Raw genomic sequence first — 15,655 nt, forward strand, 5'->3', positions numbered from 1 at the left:
TTTGTCGCCACTCACCACAGAAAACTTAGAATATCACGTAGTCAATACGTACAAGCTACAGATGTCAGATATAGCACCAATAGATTTATAGTCGAATTTTTAATTAGACGATATCAACTGACGTTTACGGTGTTGTCAGTTTTTAATGAAATAAAAATAGTGTTGTGACAAAGTAAAAACCCCTGAATTAATGATCGGTGATGGCACTAGTCGCCGCGCCGTGCTTTGTAATAAGACGTCAAAAAACTGATTGTAGTTACATAGTACTTGTACCTAACTTATATCAGAGCACTTTTATACAATTTTATAATAGAAATAATATTATTTTAAAGTTTGAAATGATTAACAATTCACACTCATTGTTCATTCATCTGATTGAACAAGAACTGAACGTATCACTATTACTTTAAATATGGCAACATTATTTTACAAAGTGACATTAGCTACTGTCAGTTGGCTTCGTCTAATTAAAAATACGACTATAGCGACGGGAGCGACAAATACAGATCGACTCTTAATTTCTTTTCATCGTAGTATTCAGGGTAGTTTTCGGGTAGGTTATACACTAGAACATGTAAATACTGGGCCTTTATTTATGCCCGAAGGCGTTTCTTGTCTTGTTTGTAGTTTGTACTCATAGTTATACAAACTACAAACAGTTAATATAGGTCTACCAGAATCTGATGGCAAAAAAAAAATTTAAAAATTAGCGATTTTCATATGGCAACAAAAAAAAAATTTCAGTTGTCAACTGAAATTTCGAGGAATTGTTTTTGTTTTGGCTTCAAATTTCCTTTAAAAAGTGGTGAAAATGTCGAAGAAACCTCTTCGATCGCAAGCAAGAAGTATTGTTTTCAATGTTTATCAAAGAATACTTGATCAACAAGGTGCAGAACATGCACAATCATCGATATTGAGGTATGTGCAAGTGTTGACTGGTTAGTAGGAATGATACGTCTTGATACTTTGGTTTATTGGATTTTCGTGTGTATTATATTATGTAATTATATAAACTTTGGTTTATTTCAGGGGTTTCTAATACTACCATAAGATGAATTGTTGCCGAGGGCAGATCTAACAGAGGCGTATTTAGTACGCCCGGTAAAAAGAGGAAAGGTGGTTTTGATTTAGAATTGAAAAAAAAACTAAATATCAGATAGATGAGATTTTTAAATCACACGGCCACGAAGTCTTGAGGCTCCCACCATATCATTGTACGGTAAACCCCATAGAATTAATCTGGGGAATAATGAAACGGGTAAAAACGTTACTATACCTGCAAGTAACATAAAATTTTTAACAGAGAAGAGATTTAAGAAGCTTACTCTCAAGTAGGGATCGATGAATGGCGAAAATCTTGTGAACGTCTTATAAAAATTGAAAATCAGTTCATAGAACAAGAACAGTTAATTGAGATGCAGGAGGATAGGTTTATCTTAAATACTGCGTCTTCCTCTTCATATGAAGACTTTTTTATGGATGTGCAGTATTTGGAACCATTTTCAAGTTCTAATAGCCTATAATTAATTAATAAACTCATGAACAGAATAATTGGAGTTTTCATCTAAATTTCAAACCCCAAATTCGTCACTGTAAAATTTTAAAAAATTATCCTTGATCATTGGATAAATTTGTATATTTGTATGTATCACATACAATCAGCCGCTTTAAGGGAAAAAAAGTATCAAAACGTTTTACTCCAATTTCCCCAGTATTGCTAGCGTCAATTTCTTTTTTCCCTTTTTGCCATCAGATCCTGGTAGACCTATAGTTATTTCAAATACATTTAGCCGCTGTCACTAAACGCGTAATGCTCCTTACTGCAACTTGCCAGATGTGTTCGACGTTCTCACGTGTAGTGAGAAATGAGAATGCAGAACGTGCAGGTTCAAAATAAAATAACAAGTTTCAAATTTCAATTTACTGAAAGTGTTATACCCTACTACACGTAATAAATGTTTATTTATGTCATTAAATATTAATAAAATCAAAACCTTAAATATCAATACATGATTCTACAAAGGACAAGAATTAACTGAAGAAAACGAATGGAATTATTAAACAATAAACCAAGACAAACTTTGTTTTATTATTATCTTTTCACGCATTTGGATGGCCGGCTTCTAAGTTAGTTTTTCTTCTTAGGTACTATATTGAGGGCATAAGTAAATCCAAAAGTTATAACTATAGCTATCTCCAAACCACAGAGTAAATTAAAATTTTGTCAAGTCTCAGTCATTTCACATTTGTCATTTCCACATGTTTTTCTACCTATACAATTATACATAATATCTAAAATTTGTGTATTGATAAAGTCGAACATCAATTTTTATTTCTATTATCACGTTTTGTTGATAATAAATTAATAGTAGTATTTTGTTTGAGCCAAAATCCAAATCAATACCTTTCGAAAAACTGAAGATTAAAAAACACAATTTATGAAAATAACTATCTTAAAGTTTAGAAAATAAAATGGTTTTACCAAGAGAAAAAATATTACTTCTCTGCAATTTTGACACACAAATTCAAGATACAGGTATGAAATGCAACAAAATTTTGTTCTTTCTCTATTCTCGCAAGTTTTTTTGCGTTAGAATCATCCCTCACTAGATGAAAACCAATTTATTTACGAATTAACCTTAATAAATTTCTTAACCTCAAACTAAAAAAAAATCAGTGATAGTTTGTTAGAGTAATTTCATCGGAATGTATTTTTGTATCATAGTAGATTGTCTGGGAGAAATCACTTATTCGTGATAAAGCCTTCACATGTTTGTGTTTTATGTTTAATATTTACTTGTGTTTCATTTATTATAAATAAATACAACTACTTATGGTTTCAGATTCTCAAGCTATCAGAAAGCTATGGAATGGTGTGTGGTATATAGAAAATTTTGATTTGTGTGAAGAGATCTTAATATCAGGCTTAGAAATAGATCAGCTGAAAGAGGTTTTAAAAAAATACAAAGATGAAGAAAATACTTTAAATGACATCCTTCACCTAGCTATAAGTGCATTTTTGACATTTTGTGAAAAGAATTGGAATCCACATGCGGATGAATTAAATATAAATACTTATTTTAAAAGTTTATGGCCAAGCAATCTTGATGCAGCTTTAAAGTTACAAAGTAATTCAGAGCCAGTTCATAGTAACATTGTTTATCCTGAATTATTATATTTCTCAACGCAAGTTTTATGTGCATTAAGTTGTATTCAAGAAAATTTGGTAAGATATTTTTAAATGGACAAAATTCATAATTTCTCTTCTATTTTTAACTTTAACATGTTATATATTGTTGATATTATTTGTGAACTATGAATTATGAATTTTTTTTGTTATTCATTGTGATTATAGCTAAAAAATCTTTACTTGACTCGTAAGAATGTTTAGTACCACAAACCTTTTAGTGAAATATTTTAACTATGACAGGTAAATAACTGGTGGTTGTTAAGAAGTAAAATTGTGCATCAAAGAGTCCTGGAAGACAAAACCGCTACCCTGTACAAAAATATTGAATTAACTATTGCAAAGCTCTATAATATGTTTAAGTCTATAAATGATCCAAGACTTCAAGTGTTACTTTATTTAGAAATGGCACAAGCATATGTGGTGTATGATAGAGTAGAAAAAGTTGAAGAATATCTATTGAAAGCCAAGGAGATTGCTGGGTTAAAATTAGAATTGACAGGTATTTTAGTCGCTATAACTAGCTTTTACTTTATTCAATAAAAATATGTATTGACTTACATATCAATTACAAAATAAAATTTATTTTATTAGGGATCTTGGGAAAACGTACAAAATTCCAGCAAGAGGCCCTTCCCCAACTGGCATTGACAAGTGAATTAGATTCTAACATTGAGCGGGTCTCGGCTGAAGACAGCCATGGTTCCTCAGATCTACCTCATGATGTTGAGTTACAAGATGATGTGAGATTGAATAAAGTTGAGTTTAATGAGAAGTTAAGTCAAGCAAAACTGCCAAGCTTAGAACAGACACTTTGTTTGTTAACTGTGTGAGTAAATATCATAATTAATTTTTTTCAAACACATGTTGATACTTTCTAGGTTTGTTCCTTGATAAATTTTATTTATAGGCAAAGTGGAGAAGATACTATTAAATTAAATTTAATAAATTTTTATTAATTAATAACATGACTCACAATATCAGTCTGGTATATCAGTATCACAATACCAAGGACTTTCAAATATATTTTTGGTATTCTTGAATTCTAATGCCAATATTCATTTCCACTTATTCTAGCCAATACCTCCAAAAAGCCCAGCCAAAAGATGCTTTATTAGAAGAGGAACTACGTCCATACATAGACGTTGTATTGAATCAAAAGAGTGGGCCTTGGGCTAGCCGTGTTGCAGCCCTTTTAATCCGTTGTAAACTAGAAGCTAATCATAAGCGAACTGTTGAGAGAGCTATGATGCAATGTGAGACTATAGTCAATGAAAAAGCTGTGGTATCTGCTACTAACAGGTAACGGTGAGGTTAAGATAAATAGATCATATACCCAGTGCTTTACAATTTTGTTTATTTAGAATCATTATAATCACTTATAAACTAAGTTTATTAATAATAATAAGGTTATAAATTGTAGTTATTCACAAAAATTTATACTTTTTCATATAAGGTATTAAGATAATGTATATAAAGACTCAACATTGTTGTCAACAAACAAAAGGTAATCTGCTTCTGCTGCTACCTCAAATACCACTCTCTTTTCGCACAGAATACAAATGTTTACATTAGTTGTCAGTAAGTTACGATGATAGCCTCAGATAGATAGATAGGAGCCTCATAGCCTAGCGGTCTTATTAAGTGGCAGCTAGGTGAGGGGTACCGGGTTCGATTCCCGGTTCGAGGGCAAGTTTTAATTTAATTTAAATTTGTTCTCGGCCTTTGGGAGGGTTGTGCGGTACCGGGCGAGTGTCTAAACCGTACATGGAGGACACGGTCGAATTTCTAAAGACAAGCACGAATTATAAAAAATCCTATACTTGACGCTGGCTAATGCACAAATCGTGCCAGAGCCATAAAAAAAAAATACGATGATTAATTTATCCCTAATGGTAAAAGCAAAGGTGTCAGAGAGTTCCATTTGAAATTGTAATTATAATTTATTTAACAGACTATCATACCTCTGGGCATCAGGATTGCCATGTGCGTGGACGTGGCGGCAACAATTAGCTGATTTATATCTCAGTTTGGGTCTGGTTAAGGCAGCCTTAGAAGAATATCAAAAGTTACAGCTTTGGGAAGATGTTATTGTGTGCTACACTTTACTTCAGTTAAGGCATAAGGTAATCACCATTTGGCATAGTGCACTAGTAAATAAGTTGTTTCAAAGGGTTGACATGTTTCGGGTAGAAAATGTGGCAGAGTAAGGTTAGTATAGGTTTAAGAATAACTTTATTTCTCATAAGAATTGCATACATAATTCACTTATTGAGAAACATATTTAAAACTAAGATTAAAAATTATAAATTAGAGCGCACAGATGTAGGTACATATATAAAATAACAAAACAAATCAGCACCAAAAATGTGGGTAGACATAATAAAATTGATCAGTCAACCAAGTAAAACACAGATGTTCGAATTAGATTTTTTACTAGATTTAGTATATAGGAAAGAGTTGATTTTCTGTGATAGAGAATCTTAAAAACGACTGAACATATTTTCACCCATAGAATACTACACTATAGTTGAGTTAGGTAAAACTTGTATGTATTAGAAAAAAATACAGTTATCATTAGATTTATTGGTTCCAACAATATTAGTTATTTTTTGCATCTTGTCCTAATGTATGTGATTGTGATAAAATTTATAGGCTGCAGAGGTAATTCAACAGCAGATTGACGTACAGCCAACAGTGAAACTGTACTGCCTTTTAGGAGATGCTACAGGTATTTTTTTTTAATAATATTTACCGTTTGTACTCTTAAGAAGTTTAATTTTAAAAAATGAAGAATAAAATCAAGTAGTCGTAACTGTGTACGGTACTAATAATAATTTATAAATAATAATGCTTCTCGAAGAATCGAGTGGATTCTTAAATAGTCGAGAGTCGTGAGTTTTACAGGCATTTAAAAAGATTTTTTTATGAATTGTCTTCGATTTGAGAAGTACTGATATTTATTAATGCTTATATATAGCATCTGGAGCTTATTCAGCTACAAGCTTGCACAATGGTTATCATTTCCGATAGTTCTCTGATGTTAGATTTACCGATTATCAGAATTTTTAATAAATAAAGTATAATTTTGTTGGTTTTATATTGATTCACAGCTGATCTATATATAACTTTCTAAATTCCTTTTTAAAATAACTTAATTATATTACTTACAAAATATACGCTGTGTGCGAAAGAGATAACGGTCTATGATATCGAAGCTGATGTCTCTTTCCAACGATGATGTGCTTTTTCTCCGGGCTCTGTATGGTTCCAAATGCATGCTCAAGCATTTCATACACATCATTACTATTCTTTTTTAATGTTTTTAGATGAAGTAAGCTGGTATGATAAGGCCTGGGAGTTTTCTGAACACAAGAGTAGTCGAGCGCAACGTCACTGGGGCAATTTTCTTTTCGACCGCAAGCGATACGATGAATGTATTCCGCATTATGAAATGTCACTCCAAATTAACGCTATACAAGAACACATTTGGCTAAGGCTGGGGTAATTTAATTTAATTATAATAATAAATTTAATATTTAATTTAATTATTTGGATTTTTTAAGTATTACAAAATCGTGATCTGGTTTTAAACATTTCTGAATGACGATTACACGTTAACTTTAGATTACGACTAGGAATAAATTCAACTTTTGTTATTTATCAACATTATTGTATTAAATGAGTCTAAAAATTAAATCTTATACGAAACAATAACTTTTTTTATGTAATAGAAGGCAAACGGGCAGGAGGCTCATCTGATGTTAAGTGATACCGCCGCCCATGGACACTTACATTGCCAAAAGGCTCGCAAGTGCGTTGCCGGCCTTTCAAGAATTGCTACGCTCTTTTCTTGAAGGACCCTAAGTCGAATTCGTTCGGAAATACTTCACTGGGTAGCTGGTTCCACATAGTGGTGGTTTGCTGCAAATACTGCCTTAAACAACTCTCAGTAGTGGAACGACGGACGTCGAGGTTATTGATATGGATGGTATTTTGTATTTTGCCTTGACGTCCGATAGTGAAATTCAGCTGTAGGTATAAGACCGAACAACTCCTCTGAACACTATCCATGGTAAATGCGGTAGAAGATGCAAAGGGACCCTACATCTCTACGCAACGCCAAGGGATCAAGCCACACGGAATTGATCGTCGACGATTCGAATCAAAAGAATTTAAAAATCTAATTCTTTCTTTAGTAAAAAGTTTTAAACTAGTACTAAATAATTATGTATTTTTGTTTACCTAATACTATTTCTTAACTTACTAGACCAATGCAGGACTTCTAAAACATTAAGAAAATCTCTTTAAATCTCTCTATCTGTTTTTTTTTTCCAGCTTCGCAGCTCTTACGACAGAGAAATGGGAGTTAGCTGGTAAAGCATACAGGCGATATACGTATCTACAGCCGAATACTTTCGAGGCATGGAACAACTTGGCCAAAGTTTATATGATGCAAGGCGAAAAGGAGAGAGCCTATAGAGCCTTAATGGAGGCTCTAAGATTTAATTATGATAATTGGAAGGTACCTTCATTTATATATTTTTTTTCTTACAAGAAAGTTCACAAAAAAAGAGTGCCACTTTACATGAATTACAATCTAGCCTATACAATAATTGTGGCTAATAAGTAATATTATTTTGACCTAATAATACTAATGAGTAACTTAAACTAAGGTAATGTTCATTAATAGTCTTAGTGTTCTATAATATTTTGACACTATGTTCATTGTTCATGTGTCCGAGATACCGCCCTTGCACTTATATTCACAACACTATAACATTTATATACAGTTAGAATATATTAGTTTGTAAGTTTTAACTGAACTCATAAATTATAAAAGCACATAAAATTGTACAAATCTTGAGCCACAATTAAAGCATTACTTCAAATTATTAAATTTTACTGCTTATACATATGTGATAGAACTTTTATTTTTTTCTATGTATTTCAAAAAGTATTAAGTGAAATCTGTTCAATTTTTTTCCAATCCAATTCCAATTTTCATTTTTTGGAACAAATATATTATCATTTTATGTAAAAAATTTAACAAAAACGAATAAGTAATACATAAAAATAATATAAATAATTAAAAACCCCGAGATAAACCCTTTCAGGTTGTATAATATTTAGAGAAAAATCTTATTTTCAGTTATGGACAAACGTAATAACAGTTAGTTTGGAGACAGAACATTTTGATGACGTCATTAGAGGTATACATCGCACAATAGACCTTCAGAATAAGTACGAAGACGTCAAAGTATTGGCTTTACTTGTCAATGAAGTACTTAAGGAAAGGATAGATTTGGATAAGGAGAGTTATGAAAGGTATGAACTTTATATAAAAAAAAAATGGATTTTAAGACAACATAAGAACATACTCACTTACACACCCCACCCCCACACATTACACATTCCCACACACACTTAACGGGCAAATTATTAGTATCTAATCTTCGTTGTATATATGTTATAATCCATTGTGCCATATTTTCCCAATTTATTTAAAATTTTATATGTTTTAAAAAGCTGTGGATTACTACAAAGCACTTAAATAAAAATCATATTTCCATATTCATTATAAACAATATTATAAAATGTTGAAGGAAAATCAATTAACACAAAGGTTTCATACATAAAATATTATCACTAATGTAAAGTTTGTGTTATCCACTATTAAAATAGGCCTTATAATCTTTCCATATTTTTTTGTATAATTTTTTCTGTAGATCATGAAGTAGAGTATCTGTAGTTTAACTCTGACCTTCTTACTTTAAAGTAATAAACATTAGTTTAGACTAACTAGGGACTAACACTATTTAAAACAACTTTACAATTATGCATTTTTCCTATTATTTTAGATTTAGAAAACGAGTACAGGAACTCTTTGGACGGTTAACATCAATTCATCCCAGTAATGGGGAGATTTGGCAATTATATTCTTATATCAGCCCTACATACTTACTGAAGGCACAAAGATTGTTAAAGACCTATGGGTGCATTGCACAGGTAAGTCTTCATGTAAATACAATTTGATGGTAATACATATAATTAATATTTTTATGTAGAAGTGTGAAATTTTCTGCTTATTTTTACATAAAACAAAAATATGTCATGTACCGTTTATCTCCTTTCAGACTGGCAAATGGGCCAACGATCCCAGTACATGTAAAATGGTAATAGACATATCACAGGATATGATCGAGTACAGTATAAAGGCTCGCCAAGAAATGTCTGCAGAAGAAAAAGGAAAAATACTTCAAGCTGATCAGCAGTTGTCGTCTGCAAGGCTCACAGGACAAGCAGTCATAAGGATTATAGAAAAACAATGGCCTGACTTAGACATCAGTGAATTGAAGGAAAAATTTATTGCTGTTACAGAATTTATTAAATCAGTTATATAAGTTGTGTTTTTATTTAAAGTTCTGAAACCAATCTCAGGACCTAATTGTTAAACACTATAACATCAAGATTGTCGAAGGAAAGATACATAAGTTATGCCTTAAAATCTATGGGGCAGCTGTGAGGCAGTGATGGCGTCTGATAAATGCTAGCAAGATGCTACCGAACTTTTTAGCTATATGATTTTAGTATTATTATTTAGTCTTTATATAAAACATTATAATATTTTTATATTGTCACATTCGAACTAAAAAGATACACTTTCAGAGTCATCAAGTCGATAGAATTTTTACCTAAAGATGTAATAAATTAATTATAACAGGCAGAATATTATTTTAAACGTAAATAATAATAAACGTTATTTGCACAGTTGCTATTGTATAAAATACATAGATTTATCTGTAGCATGTTCTTCGTAAAATGACAACCTTACTGACATTGACGTATTATGACAGCTAAATATTGCAAATAGGGGGAGGATTTTCTATTTACTCTAGTGAAAATTCAAAATAATATTTCGTAAGTAAATTTTAAATATGTAAGACTAAGAAAAAATCAATATTAAAATGGCAGCTGCAAATGATGACGAGATTCTAGAAGGATTCCTCTGCCCTATTTGCAAAGCAGACTTAAAATCCGCTACCCAGCTTACGACTCACTTCGAAACCCAACACGAAGAAGAGCAAGATTTACTGAGGTCCCTAAAAGACATATTTGGTAAAGCTAAGAAAATTATACTCAATGCTGATGAAAATGATTTAAAGGAAACGTTTGACCGTGCTTTGAAGTTCAATATTCAAGATACATTTTATGTCAAAGAAGAACAAACTGTCGGAGTTTTCCGAAGCTCTATTGACTATTTCCGAGCCGTGAGAGCAGCAAGGCTAGAACGATATGCTTCTGAAACTAATAAATTACTGATTAGGCTAGACAAATTAGTGTGTAATATGCCAAATGAAGCAAGCCAGAGAAAACAATATGAACAGGAGGTAACATTTTATTGTGTCCTATTTTATTGATCAAAGTTTGAACATATAAACATATCTGTGATATTTTATATTATTTTAAGGTTGTTCCATGGCTAGATGGATCTTCTGTAAAGTTATGTCCCAACTGTGCTAAATCATTTAATCTTACTAGAAGAAAACACCACTGCAGGCTGTGTGGTTCTATACTTTGCCATGACTGTTCTCTGTTTTTAGACCTCAATGTAGCTAGTAAGTTTTTTCTTTGTTCATACAAATACTAGTTTAAGTTAAATTAATCCAGTTCTTAATCAGAGTATTTGTTTATAAATAGTAACTATAATGCTTATAAGCCTTCAGAAAACTTTTAAATCTATACTTACGGATCAAATCAACATCTATTTATTTTATTGTATATATTATATTTATATACATCTTATAACTAATAATAAAATAAGTAGCTCTTGTGAAGTCAGTAGGGGTACAAACAAATAAGTCTCCCACAATAGGAACCTTATTTATTACATGTACACTCTCTGCACTCAACTTCAAGTCGGTGTGTGCGCACAGTACATAGAAGCTGGTCGAGTCACCATACTAATTTATAGAGGAAATTTTATAGAACATTAATAAATAATAGCATAATATGTTGATTGGTAGTAATAAAAATATTACTCAAAATTCATCAATTTTCAGAGGCAATAGTAGATCCATCAGCTTCACAACCACCAACTACTCGAGAAGTGTCAGAAAAGACTGGTCTCCGTCTTTGTGAGCATTGTTATAATCTTGTTGAATTAAGAAAACAAGTCCAAGAGAGCCGTAATGCTAAAACACCACTTATGTCAACTTATGAACAGATGAGGAATTTGATGGACCAGGCAAAACCAGCTGTCGCTATGTATGAAAAGGTTAATATAATGATTGTAATATTTTATATGAAATCTATATTCCATTTGGTAATTAGATTGAATAATTAGAATAATTTATTACTTAATATTTCAGATGTGTCAAAGCCTCTTTGATGGTGAGACTACATACAATCTGCAAGATGTTAATGCAATGAGAGGCAAGATTGGTAAACAAGCAGAGGGCATTGACATACTTAGCAAAAGGATTGTAGGATATCCGGCTGAGCCAGGCACACGGCAGGCAAAACTACAGAACTCTATAAGACAGGCTGCAGCACATTATATCAAGGTTTGAGAATGTTTATTTAATTTTAAATCATTCCAGTTTTCTTCTAATATAATAATTATCTATAGATATTTTGTTAGTATTTTGATTGAAAATCTTTGTATGAAAAAAAATTACTTGATAGTCAAATATACTTATTACATTGTAAGAATATAATATTTTCTAAAATTATTCCAAACCACTAACTCCTGAAATGTTTTTTTTAAAGTATTTTATTTATTTGCTTGAATTCTCGTTATATCTTTGTCTGATATGTTGTTTGCATTCCTAAATGCACATGGTTTTCCTACAATTTAAATATTTATACAATATTAATTTTTAGGAAGAATTACTATCACTACGTAAACTCCCAACGGAATCCCAAATTGAAGAGGTTCGTAAAGAGAGATATGAAAAGGCCCAAAGACAAGTGGAACTCGAGAGGAGACGCGCAGAAAGAGAAAGAGATTGGAAAGAGGGAGAGGGAAGTGGGAATGGAAATGTAACAAGCAATATACAGCACGATGACGATAATCCACTGCTAGAGCAAATGAATATTATTAGAGGATACATAAAAGATGCTCGAAAGGAACTGAGATTTGAAGAGGTATATTTGGTTTTACTTTATTAACAACTGGTTAGCGTTGAGTGTGCGACTCCCATTCCTGAGGTTGTAGGTTCAAATTCGAACCAATTTTTTAAAACTCGCTCATGCTCGGTTAATGAATTCATCGTGAGGAAACGGGGTAGATTAGGGACTTCTACCTAAAAAGTGGACAGCATGTGACAGGGACAGAAGGCTGATCATCGACTTGCCCATTTAAAAAAAAAATACTACATTGATTCCAGTATACGTTACGGTGTCAAATTAATAATTTAAAGAAGCCACAACCCAAATACTACAAACAAGTAGTAGATTATTCTATAAAAGTCGCTTTTACTTATATAAAAAATATAAAAATATCAATAATCTCCAAAAATTACGTTACGTAACACTTGAACGCTCCTATTGCGGAATGGTGTACAACATATTTAATTTAGAAATAGAAAATAATTGGCTCCTGAAAATAACAAGCAATATACAATATTTTTCCTCTTTAACAATTTTTATTCTTGTCGCTCTTGTTTCAGGTTGCGATTCTTGAAACAAATCTCAAGGAACTGAAAAAGGAATATCAATTCCAAATGCTGTCTAATAAACCCTAGTCAATTTTTGTTGTTATTCTATTTATAATTGGATTTTTATATTTCAAACACTAAATAATATTTAATTTATATTTAAGTATAATGTAAAATGTTTTATAATAAATACATTAAATTATATCATAATTTGTTTTATCACAGGCGTAACGTCTAAATGACGTGATTTCACGTTCCTCGCTTCTTTCATTTCTTTAACTTGTCGAGCTGCTTCAAAAGTTGAGGTCTCGTACATAGAGCTTTTTTAATCGTTTCATCCAAAAGCTCTTTTTGGTAGAACGGCGGTATCGGGGTATCTTCCAAATGGAAGGTGTGTATGCGCCCTAACGTATCTCCAACGAAAACATTATCACCGGATGGCGAAAATTTAATATACATTAAAGATACACTAGGAGGAAACGTGTATTCGGCACAAGGGATGTGCGTTTTGCGGCGCAAATCCCAAATCGATAATACATTACCACTTGCCGATATCAAGATTGTCGAGTTAATAGGGCAGAATGCGATGTCAAATACAGCACTTGGACAGTTTAATGTCATTATAACATCGTCCATACCTTCTATCCACAGCCTAATAGCGTTATCGGCCCCACATGATACTAGCAATGTATCCATAAACGGTGAATACTCCATGCTATACACAGGTCCCGAATGAGCTCTATAAACATCCATATGTTGGTTTAAATAGTGTGTCGAACATTTGTGTATACAACCTTCATCCGTTCCGACTAGATATACGTGTTCTACTAAAGGATGCCACTTCATACACAATGCTGCAGGGTATCTAGTAATAGGCACGTCGACTTTTAAACATTGTTTGGGTGTATCTAGACCTTTCATCTGCCCTTCTACGGTGGATATACGCATCATTGGTGTACATATGAAATCATGAGTTTTGGTACTAGTAAACCTATTAATTCTTCCATCTTGACATGTAGTCATCAAATATTGGTTATCCTTATCTATGTCTCGCCAACATATTGCCCAAATTGGTTCAAAACATGGGTTTGTGTCTCTTTTACTTCTTGCAATTGTTTTTATTGTATACGAGGTGACGTCCAAAATAAGGACATCGCCATTTGCAAATCCACATCCCAACCAATTAGCATTTTTATCAGAAAATGCCACGGAAGTTAAGGGATCTTGAAAATGATATGTTCGTTCTGGTTTACAGGGATTTTTAGTACACCATATACATACTAAACCAGAGAACTGATCAGCATATGTGTATTTTCCATAGCCTACAGCTAGAATATTTTTGTTTTTTGGATTGAAAGATATGCTTGTTATTGGTCGGTTAGCAGTTTCATCACATTCAAACGTCCAAAGAGGTTTCAAGGAATAAATATATATTAAATCAAGTGAAAGAGGATCAATACTTACGAGGCCACGAAACTTCTTCTGTTGACCTGAATACTCGAGGGTCGCAAGAACACGTTCTGTTAATAAAACAGCATCAAAGAACTCTGGTGTGTTTCCTATTTCAGCGAAAGTTTTATCTCTCTTGTCATTGGTGGTGTCTACTACTTTAGCTCTTTTGCGAAGTAACGTTGGTGCCGCTGACTGGTACATCACCATTTCATCTGGTTTCTCCGCCGGTTTCACCCTCGCAAGTCTAGCATAAGTATCGTGCATATCCCACATTGATGCGAAAACTATGGCATTTTTCTTTTGCGGCCTTATAGCCAATGTATGTCGAGTTTGAGACACGCATTGTTCAGTTTGCGTCTCCTCGACCACCATTTTTCTGTTTCTGCCTTTGCCGACTGTTATATACTGATAAAATTCGTTTTCTTCTTCTACAACGACAGCTTCCGGAGTACCCTTTTCAAAGGTGAAGCATGGTAGTTCAAACATAAACTGAGTATCTGTTTCTTTAAGAACAATTAGTACTTCTGGGGGATAAGACATGATGGGATAATCTTTCGGTAGATAAAATGCTGAAGGTGCTAATTCTAAGTCAACGTCGTCTGGAATGACCCCTTCTTCGGTGTTTTGTGTGTAATCGATATGAATGTCGTCAAGGGAGATTGTGGTGGCGAATACTTTCATACCCATATCAGCCGTTGATTTAGACTTGCCTTTGAGTGCGACTTCGCTACGTGCCCTAGGTTTACTTTCAAAAGCAGCGTGTGAAAATGTGTCAAACATAGTGACGTAGTCAGGATCCACAATATCGTCAGGTGTAAAGTCGACCCCTTTCTCTATTACGTTATGATTTTGTCTAGCTTCCATAAAAGAGAAAGTGGCCCTGCTTACTTTCGATAGGGATTCAGAAATACTTAACTTTGATGGATCAGTGGTAGCAGTAGAACTTGGTCCCGTGGATACTTCAGCACTCTCGTCTGAAGCCATGACTTAGTAAATTCTTTTAAATATCAATATTAAATTATATTACAATTTTCAACTTTTGAATTGTAAACAACGCTAATTGTAAATATCTATTGACAAAAAATCATAATGTCACAATAATTAATAGTCTAAAATTGACGTTACAAAATATAGATAAAAACTTTTAGGAGGCTCGCTTTTAAAAATCATCTTTCTTCTTATTTTTTCAACTTAATTTTAACGTAGATAAAATCAGCATAGTTGTTAAAAGAAGTGTAGCATATCGCACGAAGTCTCATCGGTCGTCGTGCTTTGTGGAGCGCGCTTCCGCCCACACATCCCGAACCTTTTGCCTTCTCCTTATAAGACGTGTGCTTTTATTTAGGTACCTATT

General features: G+C 32.7%; 3 protein-coding genes across 3 annotated transcripts; 2 read left to right on the plus strand and 1 right to left on the minus strand.

Moving 5' to 3' along the window:
- The first annotated feature begins 2,279 nt into the window (after positions 1 to 2,279).
- On the plus strand, positions 2,280 to 9,606 carry LOC125054367 (tetratricopeptide repeat protein 27). The gene is made up of 12 exons (XM_047656215.1): positions 2,280 to 2,536; positions 2,844 to 3,226; positions 3,431 to 3,689; positions 3,782 to 4,016; positions 4,265 to 4,489; positions 5,142 to 5,313; positions 5,843 to 5,918; positions 6,517 to 6,691; positions 7,526 to 7,712; positions 8,340 to 8,515; positions 9,049 to 9,196; positions 9,325 to 9,606. The coding sequence occupies exons 1-12, from the start codon at positions 2,473 to 2,475 to the stop codon at positions 9,589 to 9,591; spliced, it is 2,367 nt and encodes a 788-aa protein (XP_047512171.1). The 5' UTR covers positions 2,280 to 2,472; the 3' UTR covers positions 9,592 to 9,606.
- A 427-nt stretch (positions 9,607 to 10,033) lies between these two features.
- Positions 10,034 to 13,018, plus strand: LOC125054621 (rabenosyn-5). The gene is made up of 6 exons (XM_047656628.1): positions 10,034 to 10,578; positions 10,659 to 10,806; positions 11,251 to 11,465; positions 11,560 to 11,754; positions 12,074 to 12,337; positions 12,862 to 13,018. The coding sequence occupies exons 1-6, from the start codon at positions 10,156 to 10,158 to the stop codon at positions 12,934 to 12,936; spliced, it is 1,320 nt and encodes a 439-aa protein (XP_047512584.1). The 5' UTR covers positions 10,034 to 10,155; the 3' UTR covers positions 12,937 to 13,018.
- A 24-nt stretch (positions 13,019 to 13,042) lies between these two features.
- Positions 13,043 to 15,338, minus strand: LOC125054620 (dynein axonemal intermediate chain 4). Its single transcript, XM_047656627.1, has one exon. The coding sequence runs from the start codon at positions 15,283 to 15,285 to the stop codon at positions 13,117 to 13,119; it is 2,169 nt and encodes a 722-aa protein (XP_047512583.1). The 5' UTR covers positions 15,286 to 15,338; the 3' UTR covers positions 13,043 to 13,116.
- Positions 15,339 to 15,655: the final 317 nt, after the last annotated feature.

Source organism: Pieris napi, chromosome 12 (genome assembly GCF_905475465.1).
Source record: "Pieris napi chromosome 12, ilPieNapi1.2, whole genome shotgun sequence".
NCBI classification, from domain to species: Eukaryota; Metazoa; Arthropoda; class Insecta; order Lepidoptera; family Pieridae; genus Pieris; species Pieris napi.